This window comes from Heteronotia binoei, chromosome 12 (assembly GCF_032191835.1).
Source record: "Heteronotia binoei isolate CCM8104 ecotype False Entrance Well chromosome 12, APGP_CSIRO_Hbin_v1, whole genome shotgun sequence".
Lineage (NCBI taxonomy): Eukaryota > Metazoa > Chordata > Lepidosauria > Squamata > Gekkonidae > Heteronotia > Heteronotia binoei.
Window position 1 is genome coordinate 64,543,330 of NC_083234.1, and position 18,425 is coordinate 64,561,754.

The 18,425-nt window shown below is 45.7% G+C and overlaps 1 protein-coding gene across 1 annotated transcript in view; it reads left to right on the forward strand.

Annotated features, from left to right (window-relative positions):
- Positions 1-18,425, forward strand: part of PAPPA (pappalysin 1) — a 334,943-nt gene that overhangs the window by 105,719 nt on the left and 210,799 nt on the right. The window contains exon 7 of the mRNA XM_060251617.1: positions 12,799-13,306. Coding sequence (XP_060107600.1) covers positions 12,799-13,306 — 508 coding nt within the window. The remainder of the gene's footprint in view (positions 1-12,798; positions 13,307-18,425) is intronic.

The following is an 18,425-nucleotide window of genomic DNA, read 5'->3' on the forward strand; positions in this document are numbered from 1 at the left end:
GACAACCTTATGGAGTAGGGCGTCTTGTTTGCTTTCTCATCACTGTAAGGGCCAATTTAACACCACTGTGGAGGGAGAAGAAGGAGCTCTGCCTTTCTCCCAAGCTATTTTTCCATGATAAACCATCATTAGGGGGTGGTTACTTTTCCCAGTTTTGCCATTCCATGTGCATAGAATGCTCCGCGTGCAAAAACTGGGAAATAACTCTCCCCCTTCCAATGTTATTTCTACATGGGTGTGGGGGACTTGGGTAGGAAGGCAGGAACCCTCCTTCTCCCCACAGTGGCATTCTGAACCCAGCTGGACTCTCCTTTATTTTTAAAAGCCATTCCCTGCAGCTGCTACGAGGCAAAACAATAAAACCATAAAACATAGGGCAGGCAAAAGATCAACAAATTTGACTCCAAGCAAATAATTAATAATAATAATAATAATAATAATAATAACAACTTTATATTTCTATCCCGCCCTCCCCGCCGAGGCAGGCTCAGGGCGGCTCACAGCATAAAAATACATTATACATCAAGTTATACTTATAAAATCATGGTTAAAACAATTTACAAATTATATTAAAATTAACATTAACAATATGGTGCTATAAACATTAGATCTTCAATAGAATTCAGTAACTAAAAGCATTTTCAGCAGCACTTAACTTGTCGTTAGTTGAAAGGCTATTTTGAAGAGGTGGGTCTTACAGGCCCTACGGAATTGATCTAAGCATCGTAGGGCCTGTACCTCCTCTGGGAGTTGATTCCACAGCAGTGGAGCCGCAATAGAGAAGGCCCGATCCCGGGTGGCCTTCAGTCTGGCCTCCCTTGGCCCAGGGATATTCAGCTGTTTTTTTCCAGCTGACCTCAGCGCTCTCTGGGGCTCATATGGGGAGAGACGGTCCCTCAGGTAGGCAGGTCCTCGACCATATAGGGCTTTAAAGGTGATAACCAGCACTTTGTAACGAACTCGGTATACCACTGGCAGCCAGTGCAGTCCGCGTAGCCCCGGCTGTGTGCTCCCACCTTGGGAGCCCCAACAACAGCCTAGTCGCCGCGTTCTGCACCAGCTGCAGCCGCCGAGTTCGGCACAAGGGCAGCCCCATGTAGAGGGCGTTGCAGTAATCCAGTCTCGAGGTGACCGTAGCATGGATCACCATTGCTAGGTCACGGCGCTCCAGGAAGGGGGCCAACTGCTTCGCCCGTCGAAGGTGAAAGAACGCGGACTTGGCAGCGGCTGCTATCTGTGCCTCCATTGATAATGAAGGCTCCAGAAGAACCCCCAAGCTCTTGACCCTATGGGCTGCTTTCAGCAGCACACTGTCAAAAACCGGCAAGGGGATTTCCTCTCCCAGGGCACTGCGACCTAAGCAAAGGACCTCTGTCTTCATTGGGTTCAACTTCAGCCCGCTCAGTCTGAGCCAACCTGCCACGGCTTGCAGTGCTAGGTCCAGGTTTTCTGGGACGGAGTCAGGTCGGCCGTCCATTAGTAGATAGAGCTGGGTGTCATCTGCGTATTGATGGCACCCAAGCCCAAACCTCCGGGCAATCTGGGCAAGGGGGCGCATGTAGATGTTAAACAACATCGGGGAGAGAACTGCCCCTTGCGGCACCCCACACACTAGTGGGTGTCTCCGGGACCGCTCTCCCCCTTTGTCCCCATCCATCAATGAAGGAGGAAAGCCACTGTAAGGCCAACCCCCTAATCCCTGCGTCAGCGAGCCGGTGGGCCAGTAGCCAATGATCGACCGTGTCAAACGCAGCCGACAGGTCCAATAACATCAGCACCGCCACGCCGCCTCAATCCAGATGCCACTGGAGGTCATCCACCAAGGCGACCAGCACTGTCTCCGTCCCATGGCCTGGACGAAAGCCAGACTGGTGGGAGTCTAAGGCGGAAGTGTCATCCAAAAAACTCTGCCACTGCAATGCCAATTGCAGAGAAGTTCAAAAGGTATGGTGCTAAAGTAGAAAAGGCCCTGTTTGTTGTGGCTGTCTCCCTCATTTCTGAGCTGGGCCCCTGATGCTGCTGCTTATAAAGGAGCAGGTGGTTTCATGTAAATGTGGAACTGCATGTAGAATAAGACACAACCTGTGGAACTGTGCAGAACAAGCACCAAAATATCAAGCAGCAGTTCCTCAGCACCCCCTCTTGGAACTGATCAGCCAGGCAGAAATCAACCCACCAGAGCATTGTGCATCCAGTATCAGATATGCCACAATACCATAGTCTGACTTAACACTCTATCTAAAAGCTCCAGAAGAATCTATCAGGTCGTGTCTATTTCTGTTTCCTTCCTGGCAAGAACCCACCAGGACTGTTGCAGAATCAGGAGAGAGACCAGATTGGCATGAGTCTATATAACTGATGTCATCCAAGACAGCCCAGAGGCAATATCTGCTACCATTCTGTAGCTATTCACATCATTGTGTTCTCCAGATGCATTCTTTGGAAAGGGCCTTCTTCAAGATAGATGGAATCTGATCCTCAAATAAGCATTCACTGCTCCCTGAGTCCAGCTGTATAATTCCTCCCTCCAGCCAGATGTAACCAGCCAAGATGGGCAAGGGTCAAGCAGCACAGAGGTGGTGGGCCACACCCTTCTGAGTAACTTGTCAACATCCTCAGGCAGCAACAACCTGAAAATCATCCAAGCAGCTTCAACTTGACTGTATTCCTGAGACTGATCTGCAGAAATGATGGTATCTGGGGCAGAGCAGATGCAAGTTCAGGGCTGCTAGGCAGAGGCAGGCAATGTCAAACCTCCTCTGTTCATCTCTTGCCTTGAAAACCCTACAGGGTCACCATAAGTCAGCTCCATCTTGATGGCATTTTCTCTCATCAGACCACTGCTATCCCCATTTCCTGTGGCAATGAATTCCATAAAAACCACACATAATTATGTCCCTTAGAGAACCCAAGTGAAGAGCCAACGTTATTTATTGAAAAGCTTTAACCCTGCCTTTCTTCCAATAAGGATTCAAAGTCATATAGTAGTAAGTGTTGGATCAGGACTGGACAAACCTGAATTCAGATCCTCACTCAGAGGAGGAGGAGGAGGGGGAGGAAGAGGAGGATTTATATCGCACCCTTCACTCAAAGTCTCGGAGTGGCTTCCAATCTCCTTTTCCTTCCTCTCCCCACAACAGACACCCTCTGAGGTAGGTGTGACTGAGAGAACAGCTCTGAGAGAACTGTGGCTTGCCCATGGTCCCCCAGCAGATGCATGTGGAGGATGGGGTCATGTCAGAAGAACAAGGAGGGGAACATCCCCTTTGTTCTACAACAGGGAGAGGTTCTGTCTACCCAAAGTACCAGCAAGCCACAAAATCTCCAAGTTATGATGTTAACAGAGATGTGGCAAGTCATGCACAAGAGGGAATAATTGATGAATCACACTATAATATTTGCAACTCACACACTCTCCCAGTTCCAGCCATCAGTCTTAAGGGTCTTGGATTTGTAAATACGTACATCATCTAGGTCTAGATTTTGTTATTTGGTACTCCAGTCCTGTCTGTCCTGAACTTGGCATAGGGTGTTTTATCATACGGCAGCTCACATGAGGATCTGCCTTATACTGAATAAGACTATTATTTTATCAAGGTCGGTATTGTCTACTCAGTTCAGTAAAATTTACTGCGTAAAACCATTGGCCATTACAATTACAGCAAGTTACAAGTTAAAAGCAGTCAAGGTCTCTAAAATTAACACATTCAAATGTAGATTATTCACAATCTTAGTTACATACAGCATCCCTGTGATTCCATAATCAGGCTCTAAATGTCCAGTTAACAACATTATTTTACTGTCTACTGGATACTGTCGACTCAGACTGGCAGTAGCTCACCAGGGGCTTAGGTGGAGGTCTTCATGTAATGGAGACAAACAAACAACAACAAATAATGTGCAGCTCCAGTGGTTTCATTGAGTCAGCCTACTCAGGGTCATAGCTGCATGCTTTGGCCTAAGAGCCAAGATCCAAGTGTTCTTCAGCTTACACTAAAAAGCACCATAAAGGTAGCAGTCACAGTTCCATGATTCCCCTGCCCTACTAGAAGAACCACTGGATACGCCCAGATTTAAATACCTGTAACCAGAAGGGAAAACAGAAGCTCAGTCATCTTCAGCTCCCAAACATGTTACCGTGATTCCACATTTGGGCCTTTTAATTAGTTTTAACAGTGAGAGATTGCAGATCTCTCATGTGACATATCCCATCATCTTTGTCCCTGAGGTTCCAGAGATGTTTCTGCCCACCAGACTAGTGGGTTAGATGGACTGATGACTTGATGCAAGGCAGATTCATTAGCCTTAGTAGCCATGTGAGGATGATAATTGCCTTTGAAAAGGAACTCCTGTCACCTCCCACTTTGGCTACAGGCTGGGAGTATCCAAAACACCAGTTCTCCAACTGAGCTATGATCCTTCCCAAACCCATCCTGAAGCATATTTAGTGCAGTGCCCTGTGGCATAAATAAGCATCCCAAAGCCAGGATGAGCCTGCTGTGCAGGGAGAGGGGGTTAAAAATCAGAATGAATGAATGAATGAATGAATGAATGAATGAATGAATGAATGAATGAATGAATGAATGAACGAACGAACTCTCTAGTTGGATTAGAATATTCCCATTTTGATGTGAATGTCATCTGCCCTTTGTCAGAAGCAAATTCAAGAAGTTTAAGTTTTGCACCAGTTGCATTTTTCCTAATTGATATTAATACATTTTACACTATTTCTTTGCACCAAATGTTTATACATATGGTATTAGAAGAGCCTTGTTTGGTCAGAGCATGGATTCATTTAGACCTGTTTCCCACAGCAGCCAACCAGAAGTCTTAAAAGCCAAGCCCAGAAATTCCCCTTGTTGCTCCTAGCAACTGGCATTCAGAGGTATACTACCTCTGAACACAGCAGGTCTCTTTAGCCATGATAACTAGTAGCCCTGTCCCACTCCTTTGTTTAATCCCTTTTAAAACTAAGGTCATGATTACTACTACATCCTGTGCCCATTAGTTCTGCAGATTAATTGTATGATAATACAAGTGGCGTGTACATAAAATAGTGTAAAAGATTTAGCAGAAGTAGCAAAAACGGGGCAGACTGAAACCAATGGCAAAGAACAATATATGAAATCAGACAACAAAGGAAGAAACAAAATGGCCACATTAGCTCATCGCTAATACAATAGCTGCACTGAAATAGAGATGGTATGAGTGACAGGAAGAGCAATTATTTGGGTGGAAATCTGCAGAGGCTTTTTGAAAGAGATGGACTTTGGCATGCATCTGGAGGGTTAACAATCCTGCAGACCCAGGAGCGGAAGCTGAACATTAGGGACCCCCATTTTTTGAGAATGTAATGTTAGTTTAATGCAGTGCTATGGGATATGGTTTGTGAAGGCCTTTTGTCCTGAGTCTCCCCCCCCCCACCCCCAAAAAACACAACCTTAAAATGTTTTCTTGTAGGATATGCAATTTCATCGTCATAAGGCCAAGAAAATCCTCTGGGTCTCCATTTTCTGCTGCTCCAAGTTTGCTCCCCGCCCCCTCCCCCTCCCCAATCTGGGATTCTTGGCTGCAAGTCAAGGTTGAACATGGATCTGTGTGCTTAAAATCCAAAAAATTGGACATGGGCGTTCCTTCCAGTAAATTCATTGGCTGGAATTTTGGGAGATGGCAAATGTGCAAAATGACAATGCATGCGAGAGGAGAAAATCTGTTGGGGAGGGCAGAGAGGCAAATGACAAGCAGTTTCAGGACTTTCCAGTATTGTACTGCTGAAGGTGATATTGAGGGGGCACTTCTTAGTGCAGCAGGTGGCGTAATCACTGTCGGTGGGCTTGAGGATGGCTTTGGGGGAGGGATGAGCACTGGCTCTGTGCAGCTTCTTTCTGCTACTGACTTGCAGCAGTTAGTCTTCACCCAGATCTGATCCCATTCTAGGGGGATGGCTTGAAGGAGAAATGGTAAAATTATGTTGGTGCAGGTCAGGCAGAAATGATTATGCAAGTTGCAGAGACCCCAGAGAACCCCATAAATTCCCTTCTCCCTCTTATGAAATGAGCTGAGTGTCAACTCAAATAAGATCATAAGAAGAGTCCTTTTGGATCAGACCAAAGACCCTTCTAATCGAATGTTTGGCTTCCAACACCAGTCAGCCAGATGCTTTTGGGCATGAGGTCACTTTTCTATAACTCCCCAGCATATCATTCAGCAGGGGCCTAATTACATGACACACCCCAGTCCTCTTGACCAGTGTTCCCTCTACGCTGAGTTTGTGTGAGCTAATTCACAGGGTTTTTTTAGCTCAGGAAAGATGGTCCCAGAGGAAACTAATTAATGCAAGAACCAAATTGCTCTCTCACAACTTTAATGCCAGTAGCTCACAAAGTAGAATTTTTGCTCACAAGACTCCACAGCTTAGAGGGACCATTGCTCTTGACCAGATGTGCTCTTGCAGCTTGGGACTTAGAACTTGATTCCCAGGCTGTGTGGGCTCAATTCCCATAGGAGCTCTGCACACCTAAGCACGGACCTCCAAAGCACAGAAGCACAGAGTACTTCTGGCCAACAAGAATGGGGTGAACATGCATGGGTCACAAGAACTTTATAACATGTAGCTAAGCCCTGGTAAAGTGCCTCTGGACATGGAGGCTCCAGTTAGATACTCTGTCCAGTAGCTGACCTCTCCTCTGGAAATTTGTCTAGTGTCCTTTTCAATCTATCTACATGTAAGGAGGAACAGCGGGGAGGCCATAATTGTGGGCTTGTGATTTCTGTGACTCGGAGTGGTAAACTGCAGTTCTGCGGTCCGAGCTCTGCTCACAACCTGAATTTGATCCCATTGGAAGCTGGGTTCAGGTAGCTAGCTCAAGGTTGACTCAACCTTCCATCCTTCCAAGGTTGATAAAACGAGTACCCAGCTTGCTGGGGATAAAGTGTAGATGACTGGGGAGAGCAATGGCAAACTATCCCATAAAAAAATCTGCCAAGAAAACGTCACTCCATGGGTTGGTAACTTGCCCAGGGGACTACCTTTACCTTCAACCTCTGAAGAGGACATAAAGGTTGTAGGAAAGATGAAGCTGTTAGGGTGTGCATGTTCAGCCAACACTTTCAAGGTTCATTATCCTATTTATTTTTAATAATGAAGTTGTGTTCTGTGCAGTGGTTCAAGTTTTGTACAAGGGCTGTTCAAATCACCATCCATGAATGGGTGACTTTGGCCAGCAAGGCTGCTGGGACTCCTCCTATGGCAGAAGATTTCCCCCTTGGCAGCCCTATTCCCCTGCTGCTGCTTGGTAGGGTGGTGGCAGGGAGGAACATTGTGCTCCGACATCATGATGTCATTGATGGCACAAATGCAGAGGTGACATCATTGAGGCAAGCCGGCGCTCTAGGATGCCTCCAAAACTCTATAGTAAAAGATTTTGTGGGATCCTAGTGTTGCCTCAGCGCAATAATGTCACTTCCAGGACCACACTGGCAGTGATCTCACAGTGACATCAATTAACATGTCCCTGCCCTCCAAAAGTTTTCACCGGATGCCACTGCCGGGCTGGCAATCTTGTTGCCCAGTTACTCTCATCCTTACACCTACACCACAGGGTTGCTGTGAGGATAGAAGGAGGGAAGGGAAACCCGCACACACTACCCTGAGTTTCTTGGAGGAAAAGCAGGATGACAACATGATACTTATTTAATTTAGCATATTGGTCAATTTAATTGCCACCCCCTACTTTGAAACCACTTAACTAATGTTTTGGGTAAGTTTTCTGCAGTCATGAAGGCCAGGAATGAAACTTTCTGATGGGGGAGAGGGGTAATGGCGCAAATAAATAAAACTGTATTTTAGGGAATCTAACCAACTAATTTGAGTCTCTCTCAGCTTAAACAGCTGTGGCTTTAACAATAAAAGCAAAACAAAGACTGCATTTTACTGGTCTCCAAGGACCGAGCACCAAAGGCAGCATGAGCCGCTTTGGGTTCTGGCCACTGCAATGCATTTTTCTTTCTCCTGCCTGCCCTGAGAAGCTGGGGTGCAGTAATGCTGCTCCACCTTCCCTGAAACCCTTTTGGGAATGGAAGAGCGGACGGCTTCCATGGCTGGCTGTCTTCCAGGAAATAATGGCTGGCCCCAGCAGCCGTGTGTCTACACAGCACACACAAACGCCTTCCAAAATAAAGAGAGCCGTGTGGTGCAGTCGCTACTCACACTGTTTAAACTTTGGCGAGATGGACGAAGCCTCCCAAGAATGAGAGTGGGGCGGAAGCGGGGGTGGGGTAGGTGGGGGATGGACCAGCATCCATGAGGTTAGAACGGAATGAAAGGGAATAGGAAGAAAATGGGAAAGCATCGGCATAGAAGGTTACAGGGCCTGGTTCTCTCACTGAGGTAGTAAACCAGTCTCTGGGCTATTTTACTCCTGAAGGCAGGATGTGGCTCTTGCTCTTCCATGCCCTCCCCTCCCCCCAAAAAAAAATTAATTTTTTTTTTTTGTCTGGGAGCTCAACAGGATTTGGAAGTTAGAAAAAAACGACACAGAATTGAGCTACTGAGAGCCACAAGTTGATCCCCAGACAAAAATCATTCCCGGGCTTCCAAGCCAGCCAGGCCCAAACCAACGTTCTTATGAAAACAAGTCACACAACTTGTCTAGGTCCTCAGGCCCCGAGGTGACTGAGGTCTTTCAAATTTTATCCTCATCATCCCCAGCCCAGCTTCTCACTTGGTAACCATGAGCCAGTTTGGTGTAGTGGTTAAGTGCGCGGACTCTTATCTGGGATAACCAGGTTTGATTCCCCACTCCTGCATTTGCACCTGCTGGAATAGCCTTGGGTCAGCCATAGCTTTCGTAGGAGTTGTCCTTGAAAGGGCAGCTGGTGTAAAAGCTCTCTCAGCCCACCCATCTCACAGGTTGTCTGTTGTGGGGGAGGAAGGTAAAGGAGATTGTGACCCACTCTGAGATTCAGAGTATAGGTTGGGATATAAATCCAATATCATCATCTCCTTACTTATACACCTACATGTAGTTGCCATGCCCTGGCTGGCTGGATCTTGTCAGATCTCAGAATCTAAACAAGGTTGGCCCTGGTTAGTGCTTGGAAGAGAGACCACCAAGGAAGTCAAGGCCACAGAGGAAGGCAGTGGCAAACCACCTCAAGGCAAACCTTTTGCCTTGAAAACCTTTGAGGGCTTGCCAGAGGTCAGCTATGATTTAACAGCACTTTACACACACTGAGTAGGGTTGCCAGATTCCTGGAGACTTGGGGACAATGCCTGGGGAGGGAGCTCAGCAGGGATGTAATGCTATAGAGTCTGCCCTCTGAAGTTGCCATTTCCTCTAGGGGAAGTGACCTCTGTAGTCTGGAGATCAGCTGTGATTCTGGGAGAACTCCAGCCCCTTCCTGGAGATTGGTAATGCAAAGGCGGCCAAAGTTGCTTAATGTAAGAGCCACATAGAATAAATCTCAGATGTTTGAGAGCCGCAAGTCATGAATGTCAGATGTTTGAGAGTCACAAGGAAGGTAGGTAGTGAGGGAGGGAAATAGTTGGGGGGAGGGGAGATAGAAAGAAAGCTAACTTAAAATGCATTCTCCAAGGTGCTGGCTGGCTTGGAGGACTGATTTAAAGAGCCCAATGGCTTCTCCAGACTGGCCAATGGGGTTGTGGGGGTTTTGAGAATCACACAATATGTGTGAAAGAGCAACAATTTGGCCACCCCTGCTCTAACACAACCCAAGAATTATCCACAATGCAAGAGAAGCAACATTGCACCCTAGCTCTTTGTATACCCTTTCTTCACTGTTTTACTCCTGCTTTTGCACCACCATAGCCAACAAAACACAAGACAATATTTATTTACCTGGTTTCTTCCCTCTGTTATATTTGGCTGCTTTCAGCCTGTTTGTTTCAGCTCTCATTTTTCTTTATCTTGTTGCCAGACTCTGCTGTTTTAGGTTGTCTCCTTTCTGTGCTTTGGACCTTTCCAGATGAGGTCCTTTCCTGCAGAGATCATGCTTCCCCTTTCCCCAGAAGGCTTCATTAGAGAGTAGTATCCCTGTCTCATGAAATGGAAATGGTCAGAACTAGCTTTGTGATTGAACTACAACCTTTTTTTCCTGCAGCTGTGGAGTTAAGTTTGAGAGAGAAGGAACACATAAGCCTCCACCACTGGAGAGACATGGGGAACCACAGTTTTAAAATAAGTTTAGTTCGTGTTTAGCTGCAGAAAAGAACTTGTCTTGACATACAGTTTCTAATTTTCTAACTTGGAATAGGTACTGGTTGGGATGTACCTCTACTGGGACTCCAGCACTTCAGAATACAATTTGGAAAAATCACATGGTTAAGTGTTCCCCATGTTACAAACTTCATGCACACAGAAAAGTAGCTTATGAAGGAGACATTCTGAGCTAGTTTTCTGTCTGCAAGGAACATTTCTAATTTGAGGACAATCCAAACATGTTCCTTCCAGCATGTATCCTCAAGTTGTTTATTATTATTGTTACTGTTGTTGAAAATGTTTATATCCCACCTTTCCTGATGGTTCAAGGCTACTTTCAAAACAGTCGCAACTTGCATTTTTGAAAGGTGTAGACGGGGGCTCGCTGAACTTTTGGTTGATTGTCACTGAGCTATACCTGTTGTCTCCATACTTACCACCTAGAGTTACCACCCTCCAGATGGGACTGGAAATCTCCCAGAATTACAACTGATCTTCACACTACAGAGATCCCCCAGAGAAAATGCCTGCTTTGGAGGATAGACTCTGTGGCATTATAGCTTGCTAAGGTCCTTGACTCTCCCCTGGCTTTACCCCCAGGTCTCCTGGAATTTCATAACCCATTGGTGGCAATCCTATTCTCATCCTCCTGACCTCTCTCTGGATATTTGGGATGCAAAACAGAAGTGTAGAAGTTCTAAATCTAAATAAGTGCATGGGAGAGGGGCAAGACTGAACCAGAAAGTTCTGTACTTGACTTCCATTCATTTATTATATATTTTGCATACAGAGCCCATGGCATATATCTCTGTACACAAAACTTGGGACCTTCCAGGTTCCAGATTATGCATACCGGGGTTCCAGGTTATATATACAGAAACATACATGCATTGGTTGTATATACGGGGTACAGTGAAAGCATAACTGTCAGGGGTGGTGCCAACAGCACAATTCATTCTTCCATCTCTTGTACCTAGATTATTAACATCTGCACAGGGCTCAGCATTTTCAGGTTTGGAGTGAAAATAAAATGTTTCTCAATAGTTACAGGGCATTTTATTTTTCAGCCTGAGAAGTGTGGTGTGGGAAGAATGTCTAGGCACCCATGGTGACTCTTGGCAGCCCTACTAACAATGTTACTACTGACGGTTGAATATGTGCTGCTGCAGCCATACTGTAAGCAATATCAGGCTTATGTACCACACAATGACTTAGTCTTCATTTGCACACATTTATATGTGTGTACCGTGACCTGAATGGCACAGACTCATGTGGCCCGAGGGCCGAATCAGGCCCCTGGAGGGCTCCTATCAGGTCCCTGAGCAACTGGCTGTCATCTGCTTCCTTCCCCCTCTCTCTTGTTTTCCTCTGCATAACAGCTTGCTTTGCTAGGCTTGCGCAGTCACACAGGAGCTACAGAGTAAAACCTCTATTTCCTCCATTGGCTGAGGCTCCTTTCTTGGGGAGGAAGGGGGGAGGCAAAGCTTGCTTTGTCAGGCTCTCTCAATCGCACAGCAGAGCTACTGTACCAAGCCTCTGTTTCTTCTATTAGCTGAGGATCCTCCCTCTCCTGATCCCCTGGGGAAGGAAGGAAAGAGCCAGAGCTTCCTTTGCCCAATTCCCTGGATCCCATGGGAGAAATACAAAGAAAGCACCTTTAAGACCAACAAGTGCTAATGTTTTAAGCATGTTTTAAGATTTTTTTTATTTAAAAAAATTAATAGTGTTTATCTGTGTCCTCTGCTACCTAATCTTAAATAGGTACACACACAGCCTGGCTGGACAAGGCCTGGCCCAACATGGCCCGGCCCAACAAGGTCTCATTTGTGTCAGATTCGACCCTCATAACAAATGACTTTGACACCCCTGTGTTAGATTTTAAAAGATAAGCAGGGTCAGTCCTGGTTAGTTAGGTGATATACCAGCAAGGAAGTTCAGAGTCACTATGCAGAGGGAGGTAATGGCAAACTGCTCTGAATATCACTTGCCTTGAAAACCCAGTCGGTTTGCCATAAGTCAGCTGAGACTTGATGGCACTTTGTACCGCTACCCTAGAATCAAAAGGTACCTACTCACCCTCAACTCAGAGCCTAGCTTGTCCTTGTTTTTGACTGCTCAGAAGGGAATCCCCCTAACTTTGGAGTATGATGGTCGTGGGAGTAGTGGAGGGCATTCATGTGCTTTTCTAGCATTCCAGCTACATCAGTGCTTTTTTTGTAGAAGAAGCCCAGCAGGAGCTCATTTTCATATTAGGCCACACTGCCTGGCCTGGGAGCATGTGGTTGCCAGCCGGGACCCTGGCCAGCCCAGGCGGAGCTCCGCTCCTGTGGCCTCTGACAGGAAAAAAAATGTCCTGCTGTTTAATGATGATAATGAAAAACAAAATACCAACACATGCTAATGGCATCTTTTTCCTTCTTTCTTTAAAAAAAAAGCAGTTTTTGTGCTCTGAGCAAAAAATAAAATGAGGAAAAGAATTTTGTCTCTGAACAATTACACAAGGCAGTGTTTTTGCCAAGATTGCTACTGTGGTGTGTTTTTTTTTCTCTCACTCTACCTTTCTCATTTTGCGTTCAAGGTCATCCTGATGTAGAGCAACCTTGTAACCCAAGTGTTAGGACTTGGAGTCCCAACTCAGCAGTTATCAAGGAAACTGTCCCCCCAGCCTGCCCTGAACCCCAAGGCTGCTATTTGGAACTGGAGTTTCAATACCCGGTGATCCCAGAGTCTCTGACCATCTGGGTGACTTACGTCTCAGAGGAGTGGGATTCCATTGAAGCAGTCAATGACATCAAGCTCTTGCTGGTTAGTGGGCGGAATATCTCTCTTGGGCCTCAGAACTTCTTCTGTGATGTCCCCATGACCATCCGACTGGATCCCAAGAAGGTGAATGAGGAAGTCTACGGCATCCAGATCTACACTTTAGATGAGCAGCTGGAGATTGATGCTGCCATGATTAATTCTGTCCCTCAGAGTGGGCTGTGTGCTGACTGCCAGCCCATCGGGTACAAAATCATCCGGGACCCTCCCTTTCAAAAAGGCTCTCCATTCATCATTTCAGACCTTAGCCGGAAATTCGTTGATGTGTGAGTATCCGAAGCTGGAGCAACGGGTAGAGTTCTGATGTTATGCATTGTAAATGACATTGATTTAAAAAACACATTAGGAAAAAATATATATATTTTTTTTTTTACAGTTTGTTAGTGCAAGCTATCTGCTCTCTTTGTGGCCTGCTTCCAGAAATACAGTGTTGTGGGAAAGCACTATGTCTGGGATGATTGCTGTGACTTAACTATGAGAGATATCATTCTGGATTTACGAAGAAAACCTGAGCTGGGAATTCCTGAATGAAATATGATACTCCAGCTTCAGGATGGGGAGGAGCAGATTCAGTTTGAGAATGCAGGTTAAGGGGACTTACAATCTTCTCACACTACTTTCCTTAACCTGAAGTAGCCCTGGAGAGCCACTCTTTGGCTCAATGGAAAATGTTATGTATACCTGGGCTCTCCAGGGTCATTTCAGGTCATGATAAAAGTATGGAGGTGTTGGGGTTGCCAGCTTCCAAGTGGTGGCTGAAGATCTCCCACTATTACAACAGTTCTCCAGGCAACAGAGATCAGTTCACCTGGAGAAAATGGCCACTTTGGAAGGTGGACTCCTATGCCCCACTGAAGTCCCTCCCCTCCCCAAACCCCACCACTTTCATATTTCACCCCCCAAATCTCCAGGTATTTTCCAACCTGGAGCTGGCAATGCTAGGGGGGATTCATAAGCCCCCTCTCCTCTTGGTCCCAGCCCAAATCAGGCTCTTGTGCTAATAAAATTTAAACTGGGAACTCCCAGTGCCTGTAAGTTTCACAACACACTGGGGATGGACCTGGGAACAACACATTGTGCAATGAGGCATGAAGAAGGGCCCAGGTTCAATTCCCAACATCTCCAGTTAAAAGGTTCAGACAGTATGTGAAAGACCTCTGCTTGAGATGGAGAGTCACTGGAAGTCAGAGTAGACCCAGTGACCTTGATTAGGACAATGGTCCAACTAAGCAGGGCTTTTTTTGAGCAGGATTGCACAGGAACGCAGTTCCAGCTGGCTTGGTGTCAGGGGTTGTGGCCTAATACGCAAATGAGTTACCACTGGGCCTTTCCTATGAAAAACCCTATGTGAAGCAATGCTGATGTCAGGCTGTGTGGCCTAATATGCAAATTAGTTCCTGCTGTATAGGATGGTGTCATGTTTTTATATGTTTCTAGGGACCTGTGCTCGAGTCACTGCTAAGATGCATGGCTAGGAAATACAAAACACAAAAAGTACCTCTGAGCTTGTTTAGAATGTCTTTCATCACTGAATACTCCAGCCAGCCTTTGCACGTCTACAATTATAGTGTTAAATGTTTATAGAGCAGAGAGAAGGCTTGCCAAGAGGTGTCAAGGTTTCTTAGGGGTCAGATTTCTAGGACTAGGAAACTGACAGACTGTTGGATGGGGCCAGAGATGAGGTGCAGTTTCAGGCAGATAGAAGTGGCAGCCAAGAAACAGAGTGGTCAGAAGTGGATAACTTAGTCCAAGTCAGGCAGGAAGTCCAGGTCCAAAAGCAACAGTTGAAGATGAAAGGAGGATAATCTAGGGCCAGCAAAAGGTCAGACCGACCTAGCTAAGAAGAGAACTCTTCCAAAGAGATAGGTTGCTCAGACTAAAGGCTATAGCCTCAGAACTTGCCTTTATAGAATTTGGTGGAGCTGAATTGGTGCTCGGGAGAGAGGTCAAATGACTGAATACTCAGTTGGACCACTAAACCTGTCTTCTTCTTTATTTATTTATTTGCATTATTTATAGTCCACCTTTCACATTTGGATTCAAGGTGGATTACACAGTGTGTGTCAATACAATCAACAGGATGGGACATTAAGTGAACAATGCAATAGGAATTAGGGTCGTAGAACCAACTAGAAGTCTAAAAACAGGATTAACGCAAAGCATAACTATGAATATGACATGTTAAATCATGCAAAAACAAATATGTACTACAGGGCTTTTTTTGTAGAAAAAGCCCAGCAGTAACTAATTTACATATTAGGCCACACACCGGATGTCACCATTGTTAGGGTCATGGCCGGTGCGTAGTAGGCCAGGGAAGTGGCCGCCTAGGATGCCACCTGAGCTCAGGGGTGAGGGAGGGGCAGGGGAAGGCACCCTGTTCCTGCTCATGCTGGCCAAAAAAGTGGAGGGGGGAATGTGTGTGTGGCGCTGCATCCCCAATGTGATGATGGCACTCTGTGTGACATCATTGCATCAGGAACAGCCACACCCCCTATCAGAATGCCCCCCAAATCCCCATGCTGGGGAGATGATGGGACATGTGGCAACCATACTAGGATCCTAGTTTCAGCAAGTTATGCACAGTAGCATAGACCACAGTTCCTCATAATTTATCTTTGTGAAGCATTTAGTATGGTGCCACTTTGTTGCCTGCATAGAAAAACCCTCTTGCCTTTTGAGAAATGGCCTTTGGAAATTTGTTGGCTAAAACATGGGACTGTTGGCTGAGGCTGCAAGATGCCAGAAACTGGGTCTTGGGAGCCTTAGTTCATGGCACACACTGCATCCCTGCCCCAAACATGTTACCTACAGAACAAAATTAGAGTCCAGTAGCACCTTAAGACCAACAAAATTTTATTCAGGATGTGAGCTTTCATGTGCACCCTGAATAAAACTTTGTTGTTCTGAAACGTGCTACTGGACTCTAGTTTTGTTCTACTGCTTCAGATCTACCTTAGCCACAGGATTGAGGCATGGACTGTAAGCCCTATTTAGACGTATGGGTTGGGATATTTTTCACCATTACTTAATAGGAATTAACAGGAAATCCCTGCTGGTACAAGACAATGGTCTTCAGTCAGTGCTACAGCTGTTTCCAGTGTGGGTCGCAGTTATGAGCCAGCAGCAAAGGGTTGGTGCAGAGCACCCTTGCAAGAGGCCCTTCTGACGGCAGCCAAGACAGCCTCCTGCTGACTCGCAGTTGACTCTGTGCATGGAGGCTTGAGATAACATGAACCCTGCTGGGTGAAGAGTCTAATTTTCTGTCTCCATCCTTAAATGCTGTTTGTTGCTCACATTCATAGCCACAGCTGCCCTGTTATGACATTCCTTTTCACTCATCCATCTCCAGAATGTGTCTTTCTGTCGTCTTGTTTTCGGAAGCCCCACCAGCCAGAGAGGACAGCAGGGTTTCAAACATTCGAATGTGGCTGCCAGACCCACCCATAAAAAGGAAATTAACAACATACAATTCTACTCTAAATGAGATGCAGATCTTCACCCTGGTTTTCTGCTTGTGGTGGTGAACAATTGTCTTGGCTCCTGAATTGGCCCTGAGAGTAATGCCAAGAACACCCAAATGTTGGCATGGAAGGGGAAGAGAGAATGGATTTCATAAAGTCCTTAGAAGAGGCCCCTGAATCAGTCCAGTGTCCATCTAGACTGGGATTCCAGCAGCCAAATCCCCCTCTAAAGATTCTGAATCCTGCATGAAGGTGAAATCTCCAGTTAGTGTATCCCCATGTCAGAGATATACTGTCTCTGAACTTGGATACTCCATGTAGGTATCGTGGCTAACAGAGCTGATAGAAAGATTTCTGGAGGAAAAACTTTAACTCTTTAAAAAGAAAACTCCAAACGATCTGAGCTATAGAATGCACAGCTACCAACTGTCCTGTTATAAATAGTCCATGTTCCAACAAAATGGTCCATGTTCCAACAAAAATGCCCAGAAGTAGTTTCTTTTAATTTAGTTTACACTTCTTTTCTACATAGGGAGAGCCCCCCCCCCCCAAAAAAAAGTATAGGAAATCTGGCTTTATGTGATGATGACCCTGTTGCTTACCCTGTGAGCCTTTGGCCATCAAGTCAAGGTTGCTGTTTGGTGCACACTCACTTTGGTAGCACATTTACTAAAACCTTAAGAATACAGAGAAGATCAGAAGATTGCTGTTTGGAGTGACAAGCTGGAGGCTATTAAAGAATTATGGGGGATATAAATAATTAGGAATATTTCCTCCTCACACCCAAATTTCCCCCTCTAAGTCACTATAAACTTTGAGGGGGGCTGAGTCAGCCTATTTCTCTTTCTTGTGCTGTTTCCCCCAAAGGACAGTCTCTCAGCTGCTCTCTTTATCCTTGTCCCCCAATGTGCAGTCCCTGCGTGCCATGGCACATGACACCCTCTAACACCTTTCCTCGGGGCTTTTTTTTGCAGAGAAAGCCTAGCAGGAACTCACCTGCATATAAGGCCATACCCCCTGGTGTCACCATTGTTTCACACAGGGCTCCATCAGGAACTCATTTGCATATTAGGCTACACTTCGTGGCACCAAGCCAGCCGGAACTGTGTTCCTGTGCATTCCTGCTAAAAAAAAAAAAAAGCCCTGCCTTTCCTGATGACCACCAAGTGTTTTTTGGAAGTCGGTGTGGACAGGTGGGGCTTTTGCCCACCAAGGCTTCTGGTTGTTATTGGAGGTTAAATAGACTGTGTACATTTTTTAGAAAGTTGCTTTGGCAAGCAGCGGCTGCCACAACCTAAGGATCTTCATTATTCCATAGCTGGTTCCGCCTCCTGTACCAGCCATTTTGTGGCTACACCCACTACACTGTGTTAAAATATCAGAGGTGCCCACAGACTCAAAAAAGTTGGGAACCCCTAACTTGAAGCATACTCAGTCCTCATTGTATGTGTTTTAAAAAGGGGTCTTTATAAGTTAAAGGAAGTGGCAGTTTTTGCATATGCCTGGGGGGTCTCCCAACCACTCGGTTCTCTATGGGTAGCCCGTTTCACAAAAGAATGCTTTCTTGTTGGAGTGAGATCATTTGGATAGGAAAAATTGCCACAAGTGCACATCTTCAGAAATGTAGTGAATATATTATGCTGCACATCACCTTGTGAGGAATGTTTCTCATTGTGATGTTCCACAGAGACGTTATTTTGGGTTGTAAATTCAGTGTATGAGAAACACCAGAAATCTCCCAGGAATAGCAAATGCCATTTTTTTTAGCTTGATTGAGGGGAGAGACATATCTGGCAGATATTTGTTACTCAACAGATTTAAAAATAACTTCCTTTCAGAAATGTAGACTCAGTTGCCAAAGGCAAAAAAACAAACAAACACCATTGTAGAGACTAAAAATGTTGAGACGTAGAGATATTTT